The 22,676-nt window shown below is 30.2% G+C and overlaps 4 protein-coding genes and 2 long non-coding RNA genes across 18 annotated transcripts in view; 4 read left to right on the top strand and 2 right to left on the bottom strand.

The window, feature by feature from the left end:
• The first annotated feature begins 1,067 nt into the window (after nt 1-1,067).
• Nucleotides 1,068-2,460, top strand: Cnep1r2 (CTD nuclear envelope phosphatase 1 regulatory subunit 2). The gene is made up of 4 exons (XM_072014000.1): nt 1,068-1,499; nt 1,643-1,714; nt 1,855-1,989; nt 2,071-2,460. The coding sequence occupies exons 1-4, from the start codon at nt 1,472-1,474 to the stop codon at nt 2,223-2,225; spliced, it is 390 nt and encodes a 129-aa protein (XP_071870101.1). The 5' UTR covers nt 1,068-1,471; the 3' UTR covers nt 2,226-2,460.
• Nucleotides 2,461-3,448: 988 nt separating this feature from the next.
• LOC139992791 (regulation of nuclear pre-mRNA domain-containing protein 1B) lies at nt 3,449-6,965 on the bottom strand. Of its 3 annotated transcripts, none has more exons than XM_072013996.1 (5): nt 6,687-6,965; nt 5,700-5,998; nt 5,484-5,618; nt 4,733-5,008; nt 3,449-4,625 (listed from the first exon to the last, which is right to left on the bottom strand). In XM_072013996.1, exons 1-5 carry the CDS (start codon nt 6,835-6,837, stop codon nt 4,476-4,478), a joined length of 1,011 nt encoding a protein of 336 aa, XP_071870097.1. In that variant the 5' UTR covers nt 6,838-6,965; the 3' UTR covers nt 3,449-4,475. The 3 variants fall into 3 exon arrangements, with proteins under 3 accessions (XP_071870097.1, XP_071870095.1, XP_071870098.1); XM_072013994.1 differs by having other exon boundaries at nt 5,694-5,998; nt 6,687-6,964; XM_072013997.1 differs by having other exon boundaries at nt 5,694-5,998; nt 6,671-6,807.
• A 424-nt stretch (nt 6,966-7,389) lies between these two features.
• On the top strand, nt 7,390-11,241 carry LOC139992795 (HUWE1-associated protein modifying stress responses). Its single transcript, XM_072014001.1, has 5 exons — nt 7,390-7,996; nt 8,264-8,335; nt 9,183-9,354; nt 9,592-9,737; nt 9,935-11,241. The coding sequence occupies exons 1-5, from the start codon at nt 7,804-7,806 to the stop codon at nt 10,075-10,077; spliced, it is 726 nt and encodes a 241-aa protein (XP_071870102.1). The 5' UTR covers nt 7,390-7,803; the 3' UTR covers nt 10,078-11,241.
• A 3,387-nt stretch (nt 11,242-14,628) lies between these two features.
• Nucleotides 14,629-21,882, bottom strand: Sans (SAM_USH1G_HARP domain-containing protein Sans). 3 transcript variants are annotated; one of them, XM_072013975.1, is made up of 7 exons: nt 21,741-21,882; nt 19,284-19,427; nt 16,702-16,974; nt 16,283-16,556; nt 15,760-16,068; nt 14,986-15,187; nt 14,629-14,873 (listed from the first exon to the last, which is right to left on the bottom strand). In XM_072013975.1, the coding sequence occupies exons 1-7, from the start codon at nt 21,761-21,763 to the stop codon at nt 14,629-14,631; spliced, it is 1,470 nt and encodes a 489-aa protein (XP_071870076.1). In that variant the 5' UTR covers nt 21,764-21,882. The 3 variants fall into 3 exon arrangements, with proteins under 3 accessions (XP_071870076.1, XP_071870078.1, XP_071870077.1); XM_072013977.1 differs by lacking the exon at nt 19,284-19,427 and having other exon boundaries at nt 21,741-21,842; XM_072013976.1 differs by lacking the exons at nt 19,284-19,427; nt 21,741-21,882 and adding an exon at nt 18,161-18,293.
• LOC139992799 (uncharacterized) lies at nt 16,476-17,174 on the top strand. The gene is made up of 2 exons (XR_011801206.1): nt 16,476-16,616; nt 16,712-17,174. It is a non-coding gene; the product is annotated as an uncharacterized lncRNA (long non-coding RNA).
• LOC139992796 (uncharacterized) overlaps nt 18,288-22,676 on the top strand; it is a 208,635-nt gene continuing 204,246 nt past the window's right edge. For 6 of the 9 annotated variants that reach the window (XR_011801197.1, XR_011801194.1, XR_011801196.1 and 3 more), the window contains exons 1-6: nt 18,289-18,427; nt 18,934-19,062; nt 20,992-21,177; nt 21,573-21,700; nt 21,785-21,967; nt 22,536-22,670. This is a non-coding gene — a long non-coding RNA (uncharacterized lncRNA). Of the gene's footprint in view, nt 18,428-18,933; nt 20,741-20,991; nt 21,178-21,572; nt 21,701-21,784; nt 21,968-22,535; nt 22,675-22,676 lie in introns of all 9 variants that reach the window. The other 3 variants (XR_011801199.1, XR_011801195.1, XR_011801200.1) reach the window with 3 other exon arrangements.

The raw sequence follows: 22,676 nt of genomic DNA, 5'->3' as shown, positions 1-22,676 counted from the left end.
AATCATCCAATGTTTCGGTGCACGATGACTTCCGGCGCGAATTTGAAACCCTTAGATGTCAAAAGACGTTGCCTGAGTTCATCACAGGTCGTGTCAATATTTGAGACTGCGGTAGGCCTGCAAGACTGTACAAGGTTCACCTGACAAGTACACACACGTGTGGCTTATATTAAATGCGAAAGGAACGCGCGGTCGCGATTCGATCGTGCGGTACGTTTCTATGGGAACAATCGTGAATCAACCACGGAACCTTTTACACTATTGTCAGGGTCGATAATATTGACCAGATAGGCAAGATAAGGGATAATGACCTCCAACCGTCTATTTGACGGTCAGAGATCAAATCTTCGACAGTGGCATATGAACGTATGTAAGTGCATTGTTGAAGAGATAAAACTGCTGTAATGAATAACAATTTAAATATCTGTACCAATGTAAAGCAGAAGATGCAATGTTTCATAGCTTTCTGCACGACTTACGAATATCAGTGACATTTCAATTTAAAATTCTTATTTTTTATATCAATTTTTCGTAAATGTTATTTTATATGGAAATAGAAACAAAGATCACACGTATATTTATGTAACGAAGAAGATTTATTTTACATAAGTCCTTTATGTTGAGCAAACAAAACCTCATTGTTATTAATATAACAAGTACATGTTTATTTAGCTATTCAACCAATTCCATATTTCTAATTTAGTTTGTCTTAGATTGGTATACTAGATAGATGTAATCTAAAATTATATAATTTATTTGCAATATATACGTATTCTGTTAATACATTTTATGTATAGTTTAAATATCATCTACAGATATGCTGTTTTATAAAATTGTAAATAAAATATCATCATTAAGTCTTACATAAAACCAATATTTATAGGATAAATAAGTAATTTTGTTAGCTGTAATTGGAACTTGTTTCATATATGCCGCTTTTAAACGATATTATTATGAAAATACACGTTGCTACCATCTGTTATTAAAACTGTAAATTGACAATTAACGGGTTTCTCTAGCGACATCTTGGAACGGTAAAGTTATCAACATAAATGCACGTTCGCCCGGGAAATCTTTCTTATGAAAAATGGAACTATATTACAATGTAAAGCAACGTCTTTCCTGTTTGCCACAATCTCCTATTTCTAATTGTTTCCATTTGTTTAATTTTTATAGTCCTAGTCCTAAAACATAAATAAGTTCTGAAAAACGTAACATCGCTATTAAGAATTCTTACGTGAAAAATTATACTTTATTAGTTTTTTATTCAAAAGAAAATATCTAACAATACTAAAGTATTATATCGTATTTGTGAATATCAGTATAAAAATGTTTATCAAAAATATAATTACATGTTTATTTATGTAATAATTCGTATTTTCAACGATAGTGGCGTGCATGATGTGATTTTATAATCGGAATTATTTGTAATCCGTTTGCTTTAAATGTATACATATGAAAGAAGTAAAACATGTCTTTAGATCAAACAGTGTGTGAAGGTAAAAGTAACAATTTAGTAATTTAAACGATTAATTTAACGCATTTAGTGAGAAATAGCAGTAATGTTATAATAGCAAATACAAGATCAGTTTTCAGGTTATATTGTGTTTGCTTGTAACTTCTAACTCTTTGTTGTTTTCAGATCTGAAAGCTTTTGAAAGACGACTTACTGAAGTAATTGCTAGTTTACAACCAGCCACTTTGCGTTGGAGAAGTATGTTTTTCTATTTATCTGTGTCTGTTATATTTTATAAAACTCTCTTATTAATGATAATGTAACGTTAATGTTGCTTATTCATTTTGTTACTCGATGTAAATTTATTCTATGTATATTTAATGTAACACTATTTTCAGTGTTGTTAGGTTTCATTTCTGTGTGTACCGCTGTTGGCGCATGGCATTGGTTAACAGATCCAAATACACCAGCAGTATCATTTACACAAAGTCTATGTAATCATCCATTTTTTGCAATTGCTAGTATTATTTTAGGTAAGCATGATCAACATGATCTGTGTTGTCTCTGGTAACATATATATAGATATAGAAATGGATACATTTAATTTGTTTCAGTTATATTATTTATGATGGGAGTTCATAGACGTGTAATTGCACCAAGTATCATAACTCAAAGAGCTAGAAGTGTTCTTAGTAATTTTAATATGAGTTGTGATGATACTGGGAAGCTCATTCTTAAACCAACGAGATCACGACATCATGAAACTTAAAAACTAGAAATGATATAGATTTTATGTTAGTTTCTGAAGTGTTCATTAATACCTGAATTGATATGCAGGGTGTCTATAAAAAATATATGTATACTATATGTATAAAACACATTTTTGATACTAGTGTTAAATTTAAGATATTTTCTTGTTGTACTTAGTATTTAAAAGATTCAAGTTGGTATCTTTTATTTTTTAAACTCTATTCATATATTAAAATTGATACACATATAAAAAATGTTGTATTTCATAAAATTATTTTGAAAAATAGTAAAAAATGTTTAAATTATATATATTCCATGTACATTCATTTTAAATACTCTTAAACAATAAACATAGTAAAAATGATTGCCAACAGGTGATACAATAATTTTCATTTGTATCGAAGCAATAACATTTAATAGGTTTACAATGATTTATTTCAAAGCAATGATAAATGTAATTTGATATATATTTTATTTCATGTACGTCATAACTTCCTAAATAATATAAGTTATAAATAATATAGTTCTTAAATACAAGAATATTTGTAATGTTCTTATTTATTGTGTGTATATATACGTAAACATATGTATATGACAAGAGATATAAATATTATATATTTATTTGATTGAAAAATATTCGCGATGTTATATATCTAAATTAAAAATTATATATATACAATATTATATATATTATTTACATATATATTGTGAATATTTTTCAATAAAATAAATATATAATATTTATATTTCTTCCCATATATTTGCTGAGAGTTGATACATGTTAAAATTTTTGTTTAGCATTTCATTAATATTTATGACATGTATAAAGATATAAGTATAAACGTAAGGTGTTGTAGTAATTTAAATTCATATATAGATAAATGATACATGTAACATCATAATTGTATATATATATATATATATATATATATATATATATATAGAGAGAGAGAGAGAGAGAGAGAGAAATGTAAAATAAATTTTATTAGTATACTTTAAACAAGTAAAATTCTTTGTTATATTCATTAAATATACATGTAATGTACTATTTTAAATTTTATATGCAGATTAATTTTTATTTTTGTTGGTCGTGTGTGTGTTTCTTTTTATAATAACTTTAATTACAATTGAACTATTTTAAATCATAAACAGTATTATCATACTATAAGTAATGAAACATAGACAATAACATTGAAATATTTACTGTAAAGCAGAATTATGACTATTAAATGAAACATACTATTATAACGATCAAAACATTTATTCGTATTAATATTCTGCATATTATTACAATTTTCGCAATGCACAATCACGCGATTTATTTCGTACAATATTACATATACAATATTATTTATTTACGCAGATCAGTATTCATTCAAAATCAACTATAGCATTATGTATTTAAGACGCGTTTCTCAGTCCCAGTATTACATTACCTACGATATATATATACAAGGGATAATTACCAAGTATTATAAGTGTAACATTCTAATTCTAACATTGCTAATAGCAATGTCTGGACAACTAAAAATTTTCTGTATTTGCCAATTTCTAATTGCATATTTTTAACATATATAATATATTTCGTTATTTCATAAATATATACTTTTCTTTTTCATTTCTATTGGAAGTTTTCAATTGAACAATTAAATTGAAAACAAAATTTCCAATTTGTATCATTTAGAACTTCAAATAATGGACATGTTTATTCATATTTTTCTTCCGTTTTATTTTTTTATAATATATTCGATTTACAAGTAATATATTTGAAAGTTATAAACTTATTAAATACTTTTTATGAATAAAATATGAAAGCAGGAACATTGTTAATTTTGGACCAAAAATTTTTGTTTAATTTTTCAAGATATCCTAGTAAAAATTAACTTTCATTTGCGTTTTACTTAAAAACCTAAAAAAAAAAAAAAAAAAAAAAGACAAAAAGTAGGTAGTTTACAAATGAAATGTAACATTGAAAATGACTGGCACTATAGTTTTATAAATTCTGAAATGTTATACAATTACTTGGTTCGTTTGCTTTATTCACATTACTAAAATATTTTGTAAAACGATCCTGTGATATTCATTTATCAGTACCTTTCTTTGTAATTACATGCGAGGATCAATATTTAATGTATTAAATATTGAAAAGTATAAAGTTATAGTATAAGATATATTTCATCACAAAAACCAAGCTAACATAGCATGGTTGCACTTATTTATGCATGGAACTAAAAAATAATTCAGTAATCGTGTTTTCTAAACTCACGTGCTAGTGCATAGAAAACAGATCACCAGCTGAAGGAAGTGGTGCCAATCCGCCTGTAACATCAGGTAATTGTGTCAAATCAGGTAAATTGGAAATGTGTGATTTCACCTCAGATCGGACAGCGCATACTTTTTTAAGTTTTTCTTTATAGTCCTGTAACATTATTAAATTTTATATTATATATATATTTTTTTTTATTTATATATATACTTTTTAAATAGATATTTGTGATTTATTTTCTAAAAAGAATACAATCGTACTTCTAATGTTGCTTGCGCCTGTTGAAGTAACTGCCTTTGTGCCAAAGTGTAATCTCTGAGCATAGTTAGCAATCTCCTTCTGTCTTCCATTTCTGCTTGGAGTCGTCCGTTATAATCTGCTAACAATGCAGCAGCTTCATTTACTGCAACACTTAATTGATCTGCAGCTGCTCTGTCTGCTAAATTCGCAAGAAGCGAAACTTCAGAAACTTCTGGTGGTAAAGAGGCAATACGTTCTCTAACACCAGCATCTGAAGATGCTGTGTTTTCCAAATCCTGAAATAGAGAAGGCATTCTTTAATAATTGCCTTCAATATGTTCATGTATATATACATGTTTAATGTATTTGTCTTATACTATTTACATGATCATATGAATGGATCATTTAAGAGGGTGAGGTATTCTTTTACATAAAATTACGTTTTATTAAATAAGAATATTATTTCTAAAAAGACTAAAAAGGCTATATATGAAAATTTTAAGTAAATCCAATGTTACTATTTTATTATTTATGCAATAAATAAATAAACATTTTTTAGTAACAAAAAAGAAAATGTATTGTGAAGTAGATTAAGAATAAAAAAGATGGTTATGAAATGATTAAAATTTCTATTGGGGATGGAAATATCAAACTGTAAATATGCTTGCCAATATGCCTTATGGATTCAACATATATTTTTCTATATATAAGATAGTTTATTGCTAACGATACATATTCCGAATTTTTGTTGTTTTTATAAATGGTATTAACCATTAAGGCTTTGATGAGTTCCTCTGTTTCCGGTGGGTCTCCAGCAGGAGTACGAGGACTTAGTGTTACATGTAGCTCTTTGGTTCCATCCACTTCAACCTCAGTCTCTGATTTCTTTCTCTCCTTTTTATCTTTCTGCAATGTATGATACACATAACATAATTAGAAATATTATACTTAACATCATCTGAAATCAGTGTTTTATGTTACCTTTACTTTTTCTATATCATTCTTAAATTTCTTTTTTGGAGGAGGTGTTCCCGGATCTTTTGAGGTATCTGTAAAAGCAGCCTTAAACTCTGCAATTTGTGCCTTATCATAAACTCCTCTTTCTTCCCAAATTTGAAGGAGCCTATTTAATCTCTCCCTTGTCTTTTCATCAAATCCTTTCATATGTTCAAAAGCTTTTGGTAAAACTGTCTCAAATTCTTTTCCAAACTCTGGTCCTTTCTTTTTACTATTTTGAATAACATCATTTGCCAAATACATAAACATCAGCTTACGATTATCCTTCACTGTAAAAATGTTAATAATAATAATACTTGATAAAGTATAAATTTATCAATTTTATAAATCAATTGTATATAAAAAAATATAAACTAATTTGCATTTTTTCTGTTAAAATTGAAATTGTAACGAAATGTAATATATGAGAAAAGTTGTAATTATACAGTAAATCAGATTTATTATAACACTTTATTATAAAATAAATTATGACAGTTATGAAATAATTAGTTCAAACATATATTATGTAATACAATTACAATGTGACAAATGAACAACTAACATGTAAAAAGTGGAGAAATATTTTTAAAAACCTTTAAATAATGATGTCATTTATATTAAGAATTAATAACAATTACATTGTATATGTGAAAGCATATTATGTGCTGAATTTTACTTTTACATTGAAAATTATAATATCATGTAAAATATAACATATTCTGATTGTATTAAATAAATACTAACGATATAAATACAATTTTGCAGTTGACATACTGTTACGAAAAGTATGTTCATAATTACGTAGCGAAAATCTAACTTGCGAGTTAACCTAGACATTTTTCGAAGATTATTTCACATGTATTTGATTTGTAATACTTTTTTAAAATAATTCGATAAGAAAATAATATTCGACCACGTGTCCAAAGTTTTAAATATAGAATAAATAGCAAAGATATACTTACGACAAGCGTCACGTACCTTTACACATCTCTTTAAACCAGACTTTCACGATGGTCGGATGATGTTTTCTGTGGTGAATTAACCAAAGAGAAAGTGTTTGAATGCTTTGTTGAGAGGGGTTTAAGTCCATTAATCTTTTCACAAGTGCACTTTCTGTAAACCCTGTCATTTTTAAATTAGAACGTTTGTTTTGTCAGCAAAAGATGTATAAAACCGTACGTATCCCAACTCACGAGCCGCACAACTGTACGACTCAACAGCTGAAATACAAACACGAACGGCGTATAAAACGTTGCACTTTACCGCATATTATTTTCGTCATTTCAACAACCAACGCCACCTTTCCGAGACATTTTCGAACTATATCGCATTGCGTTGTTAATTTCATGATCGATAATTCAAATATTACAGTACAGATAAAATACTACTCGTATTTTCTGGTGGTCAATGACAGTTATTATCGTATTATATATGTCCATGTGACAGAATTTTTTACATTATTTTACTTGAAGAAGAAACAATTCATAATATTAGTAAGTATACGCTATCAAAGCAAAGTGTATACTAATTTCATTTTATATATATAAGAGGTATTAAAGGTTTTTTAAATGAGACAAATCAATAAGTATAGACAAAAGAAATATAAATGCATATATATATATATTAAAGAATAAAATTCCAAATTCTTCTTTATCGACTGTGCATGGTTTTGGTAAGAACCACGAGTAGAGGATACTGGATCGCCTTGAATAGAGCGCAGCAGTGATTTCCAGAGACCGCCAGAGATCAGTGCGTCGTCGCAGTCGAGGGATGAAAAAGGGATTATGTATCGTTGGGTTAGTTCGTTCTTCGAACCTGCCAATTCGTATTTCGTGTTTCGTTGCGCGTGAGACTTGTGCGATCCTCGAGCGAGGCTCATCGTAATGGCCGCGACCTGACTCGGGTGGTGTGCATGCGAGCTGCCGTGTTCGCGTTACGTGAAGTAGACGAGCAGAAGAGGAGATAGAGTAAAAGAAATACAAGTAACGAGAAAATACGACGGAGTTTAAGGTTACCCGATTTCCGTATATATCGTGAGTGCGTGTGGGTGGGCGAGGTGGGTTGAGCTTGCAAAAAATCTGGAGGACGGCAAATCATGAACGAGGATAGGAGTGAAGAGGATCCATTAATGGATCTCTGGTACAGCAATTGGGAACAACAGTGCGTTGAGGCGCTGGAAACGGAACCGGATTATGAAACGCAACTGCATAACGAAAAGGAACTCTATTCCCATCAGATGTGGACGAGTTTTCAGACGACAGCGTCGGCCATCGCCCAGCTGTACAAAGGCAAGTTAATTTAACGATAATACCGATCGCCGTTCCTGTCTTCCTTTTTGCTCATCTTCAGAACGAGTTCTATACGATGTTTACGAGCAGCAAAACGTCTTGCTACCTCGCTGTAGTTACCATTTCGCGTGACATCCATTTTGTGCGACGTACGAGAGGATACGCCACTGTTCTCGCTTCTCGTTTGCTTCGATTCCCTTTTTTCGCCGCGTGTTGCATATCGATTTGATCGTGTAACCAGTTCCTTTCGGCTTTGCTCTTTTACAGATCGTATGCTGGGTGTCTCTCTATGGCTACCCTTCCAGACTGCCGCAGGTACCGTCACGTCGTTGTACAAAGGTGCGTGCACTTCCTTGGTCTCTCTTGTCAACAATGTGAGCAAGATAAACCTACATTCTGTCTTTCTCTCTCGTGATCTTTCTTTCTTTCTTTACGATATTATTTTTTTTGTGTCAGCTTTTTTTTCTCTTTTTTTATCTACAGGTTTACTATTCGGTCATCCTTTTGCACAGCCGTCATCCACACACAAACATACATCTACATTCACAAACATTGATAATGTGTTTGCATGTACATGTGCGTCAGAACGCTTTGCACAGCTGACCAATACTGAAGGTCAGCTGTTAATTGACGCAAACTTTCAGGACTATTACGAATATTTATAGAAAACAGAAGTACATTCCTATCATTTTCCGAAAATTAGATCATTCTTGCAGATAATTATGAGTCATATAATAAAATAATATCAAATGTTCATCAGTACAAGTTTTATATGTGTTGACTATGATGCTTGTTTTATAAGTAATTATTGATATTTTTGAATTGTTTATTTTGAAATAAATTTAATGGTTCTTTACGTTAAAATTTTGATATGTTCTATCCTATTGTAATTTAAAGAAAGCTAATATTGGCATTTTTAAATTATTATTTTAATTTCTAATAATTCTTTCAAAACGTTAATTGTTTTTATGAACATTAAATTTAAGTTTATGACCATATTACAAAAGATTTTAGTTTTATTTTTAATCTTAATAACGTAGATTTCTATTTATTTCAAATATCTATTTAACTATAACTATTTGCGGATAACAATTTTTCCTTTTTTCATTAGTTACTTATGCTGATAATCATATATGTTATATATTTAACACAGTTTGGTATATAAGTGTAACATATATTTTTACAGATTCAATGGACAGCATGCGTCGCTGCAGTGAATTAGGTGTAGAAATGGGACGACAAAAACGTTCCAAAGAAATAATGAATTGGGCTAGAAAAAAGAGACGTATGATTCGTAGAGAAGACCTATTAGCATATCTCGCTGGAAAATCACCTCCACCTCGATCACATTCGCACAGGTAAGTATCGTATCAATATCTTTAATAATATTTCATGTACAAATAAAGGCGTTTTCTATAGTTTTTGTATAAAATAAATTCCAGGAGCTGGGGAAGGCATTAATGTCATGTTACTGTACTTCACTATGAAAAAAATCTTTTAAATGTTTTATTTTATAGGACCAATAACTTTTATAAGGTTTGTCTTATTAATGGAAGTAACACAGATGTAAAATGAGCATTAATAAACTTTTGCAGAAGTTCACCTAAGCCAAGAATGATGGTGTGTAGTTCACCTTCATCAGAGAGTTCATCGCCAAATATGGTTGTTGCACCAACACCACTATCTGGTAGTGATCCTGATCCTGAATTACATACATTTAGAGAAGCAATTGCATTATCTGGTAAAAAATGTTGCAATATAGTAGTAGTAAATGTATAGTAGTAAATGTAAAAAAAATTAAGCTTACCATGAATTATTGAAATCATTCTGTGTTAGTTATAATGATGGAAAGATCCTTATGTTGATGTTCAAATTCTGTTCACTGTAATTAATATTGTCTTTAAATAATCAAAATATCTTTTTAAAAATTGTGTGTAGGTTCGCCAATATCTCGGCGCGCTGGGAGACAAGCCGAATTGTCAGCCTTTATTACTAGCGAATTCGCTCGACATCATAAACGGCCTGCTTCACACGATGTGGATATGGGATCTCCCACGCACAAACGTTCGCGTTTCATGTAACGGCGCGCGATGTGTAAAGTAGCCTCGCTCCCTTGTTTCCCATTAATTAATCAATTGATAAATTAATTATTAACGGTTCAACTCCCCTACATAGTTCCCGGTTAAACATAATCACTTCAAGAAGGTGGCAGTGACTTGCATTGCCATATGAAACACGTTCGTATATCTCAATTGTTATAATATTTGCCAAGTTATATTATTATTATTATTTATTAATATCAACTCTAAAGTTTTCATTCTACTATTAATGATTAGAGCAATTAATTTAGTTATTAAATAATTAATTTAATTGCGAGGAGTAATTAAGCTATCGAAATTACTGTGTCATCGATCGAAGAAATATTAATTTGTTAACTTAAGTTTTTAAAATTATTACAAAAAAATGATTAGAATTTATTTGAAAATTATTTATTTATTTATATATATATATATATATACAACTTGTACCCTAATGAAAACGTGTTATAAAATACCATTCAAAGTGCCCATATGGAGTGAATGTCATTGTTTCTTGTGCAAAATTCTGTATATGTGATTATTAGTTGATCAATTTGTAAACCAAGAGTTATATATACCTTGCCAAACATACTATGAGATGTTAAAAGCTGCAACAAACATGCTTTACACATAATTAATGTGTATCTTGAAATTAGCAGCTAATATTTCGTGATATTTTTTAGCCAGTTCATAATGTACCGTAATTTGTTCGAGTGCGATGTTTGACAAGTGATGAATTGGTGATCTAGTATTTTGTAATTATATTACTGTCCATGATTGTAATTTTATAGGAGAAAAAGGGAACGGGGAGAAAATGACTGTAGATTGTTCTTTCACAATCCAAAGGATCGCTTCTCTGATTATAATATTGTTATGATTATTAAATGATCATAGGTAATTCGTATTTGGACGCTTTTGTGAATAAAAAGATCACATTTTATACGACTTTTGTTGGTGATATAAGGGAAATATGTGATGTGAGAGAGAGTAAGAACATAAATGAAATACAATGAAAAACAATGTGTTAATGAATTGGTTTCTGTAATTCTGTAATTTTTATTTATCATGTAAAAACAAGGGATCTACATTTTTTGTTGTATGACCTCTATATGATGTAGAGGAATCATAAAAATGTCTTTTGGATAATATATTTAATTGTTTCTGCAATCCGTCTTGTTTGTAATTGTGCATCTGCTTTATTTGTTTTGTGTGCGATCCCTTGGAAGCAATCGAAAAGTGTTTGCTACCATGTTTTACGCGTCATGACATCCACGCCTAAGTTTTAAATAACGTGAGATCGAGTTTAGAAGCAAGGTTCAAGGAAAATGCTGAAAAATGATGTTCACGTCTTATTCTTTCCATATGTGTCGCGGGTGCTCATAATTGTGTAACTAATTGATAAAAGGTTCTTAAATAGACTTTGTGTAGTTATAAATCTTAAGCAAGTTAGGGTAAGCAATGCTTATATCAAACAGAATTGACAGATAAAATTAGCGGATCGGTGGAAAAGCTCTATAAAAAGTTTCTTCCAATCTTCTTGTATTTGACATCAATGATGGAAGATTATCATAGTATCGAAGTTGATTTTTATTTTTTTGCGTATTTGTTACAAGCAAAGGGTTGAGCAGTGTATAGTGAAGATGTGTCTCAGGCGAAATCAGCATGAAAATCGTGAAATGTAAAGGTATCTACTTTTCCACAATTTCTAGTATGGATTTAATCAATAAACGAGCTTTCCGTCTTAGACGTAGCCATTGTCAGAGAGACACAGGCAGCTCTTCGCTGTACATGTATATACACATATACACATGTAATGTATATATGTGTATTTGTACGTATACGTGCATATTTTATAAGAAGCATTATGTTCAAAGAGAGAAGTTGAAATAGAGTGATTCATCACTCGAATTATAAGGTCACTGTACATGTATATTATTTCTAGTGTTGTGCCTCGTAACTGCTTCTACTTGAATTTTGAAGATCATCAATTATAGGAAATTCGAAAATGTTTTAATCGAACTGCCTATAAATTTATTTAAGAACAAAGTTCATTCTTCCTATTCACGTTTCGAATTTCCTTCCATTCGTTCTTCGAAAATCACTTAGGAGCAAACTTGTTTCTGTTTGTTTCCTTCTCCACATCGTTTGAGCACCGTTCCGGAAACAAGCGAAAAATTGTTATTCAGTTGTAAATATAGCGTATGTTTATAATGATAACGATAAACAATAGCCTTAGGGGTATTGCTAATATTATCATTATTGATATCGATAACTATGCGATAGCTTTAATAATATTTATCATATGATCGGCAATTAATAAAACACCCGGATTCCACTTGACTCAATTTTCCTGACCACTTTGGTTACGCAGGGTCACGTTTTTGAAACTTCTGAAAGTTCAATTCAAACGAAATGTATAATACTATATCGAGAAGTATCTTTGTACGTAAAAAATTTAGTCGCATTATTTGTTTCTAAGTTTTTCAGACGATAATATTCTATTGATCTGATTCATTTCTTGGTAGATTTTCGTACAAAGGTAATTCTACTTAAACATTTACATAGAAGAAAGTAACACGCTGAAGATGCCATACTTAGGAATACGTTATTGATAAGAAAATAATAGTCAATGATGGAACATCGAGTCATTTTGTACAGGCATTGTCATCTTTATTTTCCCTTTCTTAGCAAAGAGATATTTTCGATTTATATTTGAGAGGTTTGCTTTTGGTCGTAAGAAAATCGATATTTGTTTATAATCTAATAACGTGTTACTTGTTCGACTATTTTCAAGAATTTGTTACTATAATTGACATTTTCCTACCTTGTATAATCCAAGACTATTCATACACTTCGAGACCAGCAAACTAAGTTTTCCCACGTATATAGGGAGCTTTCCCTTTCTCATAGGAAGTTAATCTTGCTAGTAATCTATGTTGTCTTTTATACTGATACAATATTTTTTATTTATACAGTCAGTGCAAAATATTGTGCATAGTTTCAAAAGAAAATATACGGGTTTATTAAAATTTCTTATCATTTATAATGAAAACTGCTAGAAGGTGATATGTTTTATAAGTAAATATTTTGAGATTGTAAATGGATAGGAAACGACATGAATATCATATCTTTTATGGAGAAATTAAATTTTACGTTATAAGTAACCTTTTTGTGAATCGATGACTTCCGTGTTTCTTTAATGAAATTTGTAATTCATACTTGCTGCCAAAAGGAGTTTCCAATGAAATTGCCATTATGCAAAACCGACTGTTGTGTATAGAAACAAAAGACATAGCTTATAGGGCTCTGAAATTAATCGATTAATAGTAAAAATAAATTAATCCGTTTTTATATTAATAAATTGATAGTACTCTAGAATAATCGGACAAGTTGAACATCAATATTTATTATTTATTAATCGATTAATCGGGTAGCCTTAGTAGGTGAGATCGCGAGGATCATTTCTGTATCATATCTTTTTCACAATACTGGTAGTTCGTACGCTAATCATACAGGTGCGTAGAAACGCGTACGTGTCACAAACACAGGGCACCAACAAATTTTCTACAAACCATTTTTTTTATTCTGATGCACATTAATCGCAACGTGATGTACTTTTTTGTCAACAAATGTATCACCAAATTCTACTTGCACGAACACGGAAAAACCGTAAGAGAACATGAAATGTCTGTTCGCGGCGAGGCGAGAAATGGTGCTGTAATTTTTTGCGACTATAAGAAGCTTGTATATTTTTGCGTCTCTTGTTTGTAAGATAATCATTTACAAATAAAATTACAAAGAAACAAATATTATATTGTTAGTATTTGCCTTTTGTCTACAAATTATTAATATATTTTTTACAAAATAAGGCTATTTTATAAAATGTTTTCGATATTTATTCGTATCATATTTACATGTTTTAGTTTTATGTGATTTGTACACTTTGTATATTGTATTTATATGACCAATAAGAAAAAATTAATTTCACTTATCCTATTGTCTAAAGAACCTATAAAGATACATTCTATTAAATTGGCATTTACATTCTCATTTACATTGATTAATTTAGTAATGTATTCTACTGTTTTAAGGCACCATACAAGCAAAAAATTAGGATTTTTGCATGATGAAATAGTATTTCAACATGTCGTCCATACAGTGAATTACCAATTTATACTTTTATGGCTTGTAATTTTTTTCCGGAAATGAGTAGATTTTTTATAGTACATTAATTATAAGGAAAATGGCAAGAAGCGATACATCGCTTCTTATGATTTGATTATAGCAAAAAATAATGTAATCTTATAACACCTATACATCCGTGTAATTAAAATAACTTTAATCATACAATCACGCAAAATTTTATACGAACTATAATTAAAACGTAAGTGCAATTGTTCGTATTGATTTTTTATATGTTGTATACAATTTAGTTTTGTATTAGAAATTAGTTGTATAATTTTTTAATAGGCACTTAAGCAATTTATTAGGCAAGATTAAAATATTCGAAAATAAAGCTAATATTCTTTTGTTTCCTCAGTAATATTTCAAGTTTCACAGTCTACTATCTTTAATGACATTTTCTGGGGCATCTAATGCTCTTTTCCTGTTAGCTATTGCATTCATTAATTTCCTTTTAGGTCCAAGTGGAAGTTTAAGTGCCGCTATATCGGTTTCAGTTAGTAACATTAGGGCTTCTAGATCAATTTGTTCTGATTCTAAAACCGGATGTACCGATGAAAGATTATTGGCAACTAAAAATCTTTGCAATGGTGTCCATTCTTCATCGGTTTCTTCCTCTATAATTATATATGATTTTATAAAAATTATTAGTATTTAAGATAAAAATTTAACAAACATATAAATATATTAACAATTTGCAATAGAATTTAGTAATATAAAGGATTTTACCTGAAAGTAAATCATCATCCCACATACTTTGTCGGCGAGCTAAACTACCTGCGCTTCCTATGCTGATTTCTTCGTTGTGCCCATTTGAGTTGGTTCTATGACCATTTATAGATCCGTTTACAGAACCATTCACGCAAGAGTTACCGTTTTGTTCATGTGCATCCACTTGCGAGACTGGTAGATTATCGAAAGTAGTTGTTATCTAAAGTTAGAAAACAGCAGTCTTCTATACACTGCTTTAAATAAAATCATTATATTTGAGACATTTCAATAATATTAATGAACTATTATTCTATTATCTATCCATTGTAATATTAACAAATTCTTTAGATGAATATATTAATATCTTTTGTTGTTAATTTTGCATTTGAAATGCATTACGAATTCAATGTCTTTAATATCGTTGAAGAAATGAGTAATATAATCAAATTGGGTGGAATGTAACTATTTAAAACAATTATCGTGAGCAGTGACCGTGTAATCATTTAATTTTACAGCTATGTATGTCATTATAACATTAATAAGTGTTGTGAAGTAAAATAATCACAAAAATAGAGCAAGCTAATGTATATTCTGTATTCTGTGAATGGTTGTTATAAAGAACGTTTCGCAATAAAAATTTTATATGTTCGTGAAATCATAATGTGAATTAATTAAAATGTCCCGTAATCATATAAGATATCATAAAATATCACGCTACAACATTTAAATTAATTAATAGGCATTTCTCGTTTAATCTCTTTTACCATGCAAAAATATAATACATAAACTTACCGCTCTTCGAAACGCTACCGATCCAAAACCAGGTCGATTGAAGATACTTGCCGGTTCCTGCAGCAAAACGTTATCTCCTACGCCATCCATATCTTCTCTATCATCTTGTTCGGTATCTTCGTCAAAGGATCGATCGCCCAAGAGATCAGGAGTACTTTGTGCTTTGCTTAGTGTACCCCAAACGTCAGAGATCTTTCCTCTCCTTCCTGCTTGTTGAGTTTGCGTTTCATAAGTTCCTACGTACATTACTTCAGAATCTCTTCTAAGACCAGTGAGACTACGTATCGATTTTTTTCCATTTACTTCAATCTAAAAATGTTTTATCAGAAAGAACACAGCTTAATTCTCTTTAATAAAAGAAATATTATATATATAAATAAAATAGATTCAATATTGATTTTTAATTATATTATTGAATTATGTTCAAAGGAACACTAATAAACTTATTTGCTGGTATTAAAATTCGTTTTTTAGTTATTTACAATCATGCTTAAAAAAATGTAAGTTTAAATATTTATTTTACCTCTACTACTTTGAAATCATCAACGGCTTTTCTTGCTAAAGCTTTTCTGCATACTGCACTGCCTTGTTTCTTTGCAGTAGTGCCAACAATATCGCTGAATGTTGGTGAAGGCTTCACTCGACCTTTGAAGGTCAAGATACTGGGTTTGTGAGGTAGAATGCCGGTTTCGTTAACCGTAGCTAAATCCAATTTCGTTCGATCTTTTGATAACTTTTTCTGTTCCTTTTCAGCTCTGATTTCCGCCATCTTCTGTTTTTTCATATATTCTTTTAACCTGTTTTATACATAATTAATGATGATAAAAATTGAAAGTGGAAGTTGTATCAGTGTTGAGGTATAACATTTTTTTACTATACTCTTTTACATATTCTTATATCTATATATTCCTTTTGTACATATTTAAATAATTGTATAAATACCTTTTTTCAGCATCTTTTTCTGCCTTTTCTCGAAGTAAACGACTCTTTTTGCGATTATTTAATTCTTGATCAGCTTGAGCAAGATCCAGAAACTGAAGAGTCATCTCTCTACCATTTATAGCAGCCAAGTCTCTAGCTGAATGCCTGTCGATATCCAATGACCAAATGTTGCAGCCGAATTTCACGAGGAACTTGACGCAATATTCATGACCCCTTGCCGCTGCCAGGTGAAGGGCCGTATTACCAAAATAATCGGTTTTGTCGGGATCCCCCCTACAAAGAAAGTTGTTAAAATACAAATTATTCCACATCTGCTACTTGTTACTCGGCACATATATTCACAAGGATGAAGTTGCGTGTTCATTTCCATATTGCTTTTGTAAATATCTTCATTAACTTTTAATTTTAAAGTTTTGAAGTACAAGGGATTATGTAGAATGGAATGTAACTAAAATAATATAGCTTGTATAATATGTGGTGTCATTATTTTCCTATTGACAAATTTGAACGACGTAGTAATAGTTTGCATTTTTACAATTGTCGTTGAAAATATATATTTTTACCCTAGGGGATTTGACCTTCGAAAACGAATGGAGGGAATAAATGAGTTCTGTAGCATTACATCCTGTCACGCAATGACACACGAGCGGAACAAAGTTCCGGAAAGATACCAGGTCTTATATCGAATTTCTATCGTTCGTCGACCACACTGAAGCCAGTCGAACGACATATGATCTTATTCATAATAAGGCACGTGCTGTCTTTCAGCTTTTATATCAGCTCTTCATGGATCGTCGCTGATCCTATGAAATAATGTACAGTCGTAAGGTATTTTCAAAAATCCCATACGAATTATCATCCAAAATAAATCTTGAGAAATAGAACATTTGTGAAATTGAAACAAATAATAGAAGACACATGAATAGAAAAATTATAGTAATATTTTATTAAATGCATTTACCCTTTTATACATATTATGTTATTAAATGATACTGTACAAAACTGTACTGTACTGTATTAAACCGTGTGCTATCCGTATATAATAATGTAAATAGCAGTAAGCAATGCGTGTAAGAAATGTGACTATTTTATATTATACTAGATTTTATATCTTTTATCGTAGTGATCAAACATTACTCTTTTTATGTATGTATTTAAAAATGTTTAAGCTTAATATGTAAATACATATAATCCATATAATTTGAATATTTTGTGATAATATTTATATGATTTATATTTCTGTTAATTATAATTGATTAATTATAGTGATATTTGATTTATTTGCTCAATATTTCAAATGTCGCGATAGAAAGTGATCGTATTAATATCAATGATCGAATTATTAAATGTTTTTGTTACTTCAAGAATAAGTAAGAATTTCTGCATTTTATTTTGTCTACAAAATGGGTAAGTAAATATTTTAACTAGAAAACGTCCAACAACGATTTTAAATGATTACATGAATGGCAATTCCTTGTTCCCCTGTTCCATTTCATTCCGTTCCCCTGCGTTTTGTTCCGTTCGTATTGTTTCCCACTCCGATTCGATTGTTTTCCATCGGTGCTTGCTTGGCCGTAATTTCCGTTCGTGGGGTCGATAGATGCCAGATTATAGCATATATTTCCGGTTTCGCACATCTGTCATCGTTTAATACAAAACTCTCGTGTATATTCATACATGTACGTACTTAAAGGAAAAAGGAAACCACGAATATTTCATATTAGAGGTATGTTTTAAAAGTAATTTTCAGCGATTAATGCAACTTTTTTCATGTTTTGTGAATATTATTCATATGGAGTATTGTTAAAGTTTCCGCGTTCACTAACCATAACGGCCTCGTACTTAATTTACATGTGACTTTCAAGGTTAACTAAAGATACATATGTATAAGCTTCTTCAATTTCGTATATTACATGTTGATAAGTCTACTTTTTTAAGTAATAAATTTGCAAGATGCCATAAATAGAAATTATTAAAAAAATCGGTAATACAATATAGTAGGACCAAATTTGTTGCAATGAGATTTTTGAATATTTTAATTGAACTATTTGTTTCAAAATATAATATTTATATTTAATTTATCTTATCTAATATTTATATCATATCATATTCATTAAGAAATTTACATTTTCGAAGTAAAATATTTTGTGCAAAAAATTACATTAAAAGTATCGTCTGTGCATGCGTGAGCAGTTACATTTTACCGCGAACCTTTTCTGTTTTAGTGCGCAGATGCAGAAATAGGAATGTAACCAGAAATAAGAAATGTTTGACGATAAAACTGTTCATCCAAGAATCGAGAGGTATTACATCGTTTCTCTTTATGGATTATATTTTCCACGAGCTATTGCAAGTGATATGGTAAATTAATATAAACATGCACATGCAGCGATAAAGTCCTCTTTTAAAATAAACTAGTTATTAATTGCAACTTGTAAAAAGAGTATAGTATAGTATAGTATAGTACAGTATAGTATAGTATAGTATAGTATAGTATAGTATAGTATAGTTTCGTAGAAACCCTGTGATGCGTATGGATGTTTCTCGAATGTGTTTATAAGTAAATAGTTTTGCGAGTATACCCTCTGGCGACGAGCAGTCTCAGAGCATCTATATGACCTTCAAAGGCTGCCCATAATGTAGGGGTCATTCCACCGTCATCCCGCGCGTTACAATCCTTTTTTGTTGCTTCTTTTAAGATGTCTAAGGCGCCATCGCGTGCAGCTCTATAGAGAAAACAATTATTTTCAAATAATCACTGATCACATATAACCGCTGAAAAATTCTGTTATACTTGATATAGTATGTTTTTTAAAAGATAAATATTTCAATTATATGATTTTATATCCAATGATATTTGATGCAAAAATATTTTGATTTTTTAATGACAGACATTAATAATCAAGATTATAAATTTTATAATAAATGAAGTTATCTCTTTTGACATATAATACAATTAGAATAACAAAGAAGTTGTGTTCTACTAAAAGATCATTGAGTCTTTAAATAATTAGTATCTTTTGTTGTAGGAGCACTTTCCGCTATACATGTATTTAGAAGTAATAGATATTTCATTACTATGTAGTTATCTCGTTTCTTGATAATTTCCTAGCTCTACTTATGAATTAAACTGCATATCTTGTGTCACGATAATGTGACATAGCACGTCATCGTTTTCTCCTTTGGTCGAGTTTTCTTCTTTTAATTAGTCTTTACCTAATTAAGAATTATTATACAAGATTTTATATTCGTATATATATGTATGTATATAATGAAATTTAACGCTTAAAGTTTACATTCACTTTTTAACACTTCAATTATTTGACATTACTCTATTTTATTTTATATATTTTTAAAGATGTACAAGTCTATTTGTAATATGAAAAAAAGAAATGAGAAAAGAGTCCTAAATGAAAAATACGAGCAAAGATGTCAGAGAAAGTACGTACAAAGTTCTAACGAGCTCCTTGCATGATAATTTTCTCTATGTTACAAATCATTAACCATGAATATATCTTGACACGTATTGATTTTACTTAAATGAAAGTATGCAGAAGTGTTGTAAGAGAAATGATTACTTTTATTAGATTAGATGAGATTCTTAATTGTTATTTTTAAACATTATAATAATTGTATATAATTATGTATAAAATTTTATAAGAAAATGTAATGTGTCCTACGAACTCTGTCCACCTGAAATATCTTTGTTATTTCAAACAATACGCGAAAATGTTTCTAAAATGAACAAATGGTATCAAAAGCGCAACAGTACCACTTCGTATGTCTATTATTTGTTCACATTTGAAGTACTACGTACATCTTCCAGCATGACTCATAACGAAAGTAAAAAGATGAACATAATCAAATATCTAAAAAACGGCAAGGTTTGGGATAAATGTACCTTCCTTTTATACCCAGAATCCGCTATGGTATCGAACTCAAATATGAAAAATTGGATATTGCATTTAAAAAAATAAAATTGATCTCCTTATCTTTCCTGTGCATCTACATGTAAAGAAACCATTATCTGCTACCATATGTATGTATTTCTTTAAATCCTACAATTAATTATTAATCCTTAATTCGTAATACTTTCGCATATTGTTTGAAATAACAAAGATATTTCAGACGAACAGAGTTCGTGGGACTCAATTGTATATGCGTTATTCATTAGAAAGAAGCATTGACGATTTACATTTTATATTCTCAAAATAATGATTTAGTTTATTAAATATTTCTATTCGAAGAGTAAATTATTGCACCTTTTAATTAAATGGATACTTTTTTCAGTGAAAGGTGATATTCAGAAGTGGAGTATACATTATACAACCAGTGCTCGTAGAAGTGGGCTGGATGATAAATCTTCCTGCTGAATCAAATAAAAGCAAAGGTGTTCTCATGCATAAATTCCGTACGCGTGCTATGATGTACATATACCAATGAGATAGTACTTACATGATCATTGTACAGTTCTGGGTAAGTAGGTATGTTTCAAATTTTTTAAATTCTTTCATTCAGTTATACAGCATGTATCACTTATATTAAATGATGCAGTATTGTTACCAAAATTTTGTTATTAAATCAATTAATATCCGTGTACTATCTTAGAATGTACTAGTTAATTTATATTAATAGAAGACCCGTTTTTTATAATTGTCGCAAAAAAAAAAGGAAAAAAAACAGAAATATCTACACCTATATATGAAACTAGAAGATAAAAATAAGTGAATTTTGAACTGTGATGTTGCAGTGATTATGAAACAATAAATTTCTTCGATTGATTTCTTATCGAATTGTAGTTGGTGGTCAAGATTTCAAAGTGCAATACTTCGTTCTCATGGTTAACCAGGCATGTCATTTTTTCACTCTAGCCAGAGACAAGAACCTGGCTCCACGACATTTCTCTGCTTCCTGGATCTTAGATAGATATCTTGTTGTAGTATATTAAAGCGTACCGCGTACCATTGGTAGAGAAACAAAAACATGAAAACTCAGAAAGGTATGCACAAAGTTTGTTGCTCGTATAAAAGGAAATTCACCTGTGAAATCGTTCGGACGTCATTCTGTTCCTCTGTCCCTTTAGGAAGTTTCGTTACCGATGGCAAAACATCCCTGCTGGAGGCAGAACTTTTGGCACTTTTTCTATGAGATGCACTTTAAATATCAACAAATGAAAGTATCATAGACCGTGCATATTTTGAGCAAAGTGAAACAACCACGCGCGCTGAGTATGGCGTCCAGCAGTGTACTGCTCAAACGAACGAAGGTATTATACTCTTACTGTATTACTTGGACCGTGTTCTGTGGTCCCTCACCAAGTCTATCTTACTTTCGACCGTTATATTGATAAGTCCTCTCTCGCTCTTTTACCAGTTCCCGCCGTTGCTTACCTGTCTGGTATCACCATAGGAATACTTTCCGCCACCTAGTGTTCAGTATTTCGTTGCATACGTGTGCAATCTATTTCTACTCTACCGACAAACTTTCATACTGCCTTTTAAAAATTAATCTGCTATAGCATTGTCAACGCTGGCGTATTTATAATATATAATATTATAAGGCCTATAATAGCTATGTAATTTGATCTAATATATTTCAATTATGTAGAAATTTGAAATTGTTTTTATAGATTAATTGTATATTTGAGACAATAGAAATTTAAATCAACCTGAATTAGTGTTAAGTTCTTATTTGCCATTTATTTATTATATGCGCATTTACATTCTTTATGTTTTGTTGGTTTTATATATATGATCATAGTTAGGAAACATTTAATAACTTATAACAATAACTTATGTATATACATGATAAAGAAATTCTTTTGCATGTTATAGATAAGGAAGATGTAGTAACGACGACTTATATTAACGATTGTTGGATTAGTTGGATTCCTTTCATCAGAAATGAGCAGAGAAAAGTTGCAGTTATGAGAGTTACCAACATGAAGATAGAATGCTGCGCCGCAATCGGTAAGT

Source organism: Bombus fervidus, chromosome 12 (genome assembly GCF_041682495.2).
Source record: "Bombus fervidus isolate BK054 chromosome 12, iyBomFerv1, whole genome shotgun sequence".
In the NCBI taxonomy this organism is placed as follows: domain Eukaryota; kingdom Metazoa; phylum Arthropoda; class Insecta; order Hymenoptera; family Apidae; genus Bombus; species Bombus fervidus.
This window is presented reverse-complemented; position numbering and strand designations above follow the sequence as displayed.

Coding starts and splice junctions, on each gene's coding strand:
- Cnep1r2 (XM_072014000.1), top strand. CDS start 1,472: ATGTCTTTAGATCAAACAGTGTGTGAAG. Junction 1,500..1,642: donor AGATCAAACAGTGTGTGAAG/GTAAAAGTAACA, acceptor TGTTGTTTTCAG/ATCTGAAAGCTTTTGAAAGA. Junction 1,715..1,854: donor AGCCACTTTGCGTTGGAGAA/GTATGTTTTTCT, acceptor CACTATTTTCAG/TGTTGTTAGGTTTCATTTCT.
- LOC139992791 (XM_072013994.1), bottom strand. CDS start 6,837: ATGACAGGGTTTACAGAAAGTGCACTTGTGAAAAGATTAATGGACTTA. Junction 5,999..6,686: donor GTTTAAAGAGATGTGTAAAG/GTACGTGACGCT, acceptor ACATTTTTACAG/TGAAGGATAATCGTAAGCTG. Junction 5,619..5,693: donor ATGATATAGAAAAAGTAAAG/GTAACATAAAAC, acceptor CATACATTGCAG/AAAGATAAAAAGGAGAGAAA.
- LOC139992795 (XM_072014001.1), top strand. CDS start 7,804: ATGAACGAGGATAGGAGTGAAGAGGATCCATTAATGGATCTCTGGTAC. Junction 7,997..8,263: donor CATCGCCCAGCTGTACAAAG/GCAAGTTAATTT, acceptor GCTCTTTTACAG/ATCGTATGCTGGGTGTCTCT. Junction 9,738..9,934: donor AGAAGCAATTGCATTATCTG/GTAAAAAATGTT, acceptor AATTGTGTGTAG/GTTCGCCAATATCTCGGCGC.
- Sans (XM_072013975.1), bottom strand. CDS start 21,763: ATGACGTCCGAACGATTTCACAG. Junction 16,975..19,283: donor AGACTGCTCGTCGCCAGAGG/GTATACTCGCAA, acceptor CTTTCTTTGTAG/GGGGGATCCCGACAAAACCG. Junction 16,557..16,701: donor GAAAAAGATGCTGAAAAAAG/GTATTTATACAA, acceptor TGTATAAAACAG/GTTAAAAGAATATATGAAAA.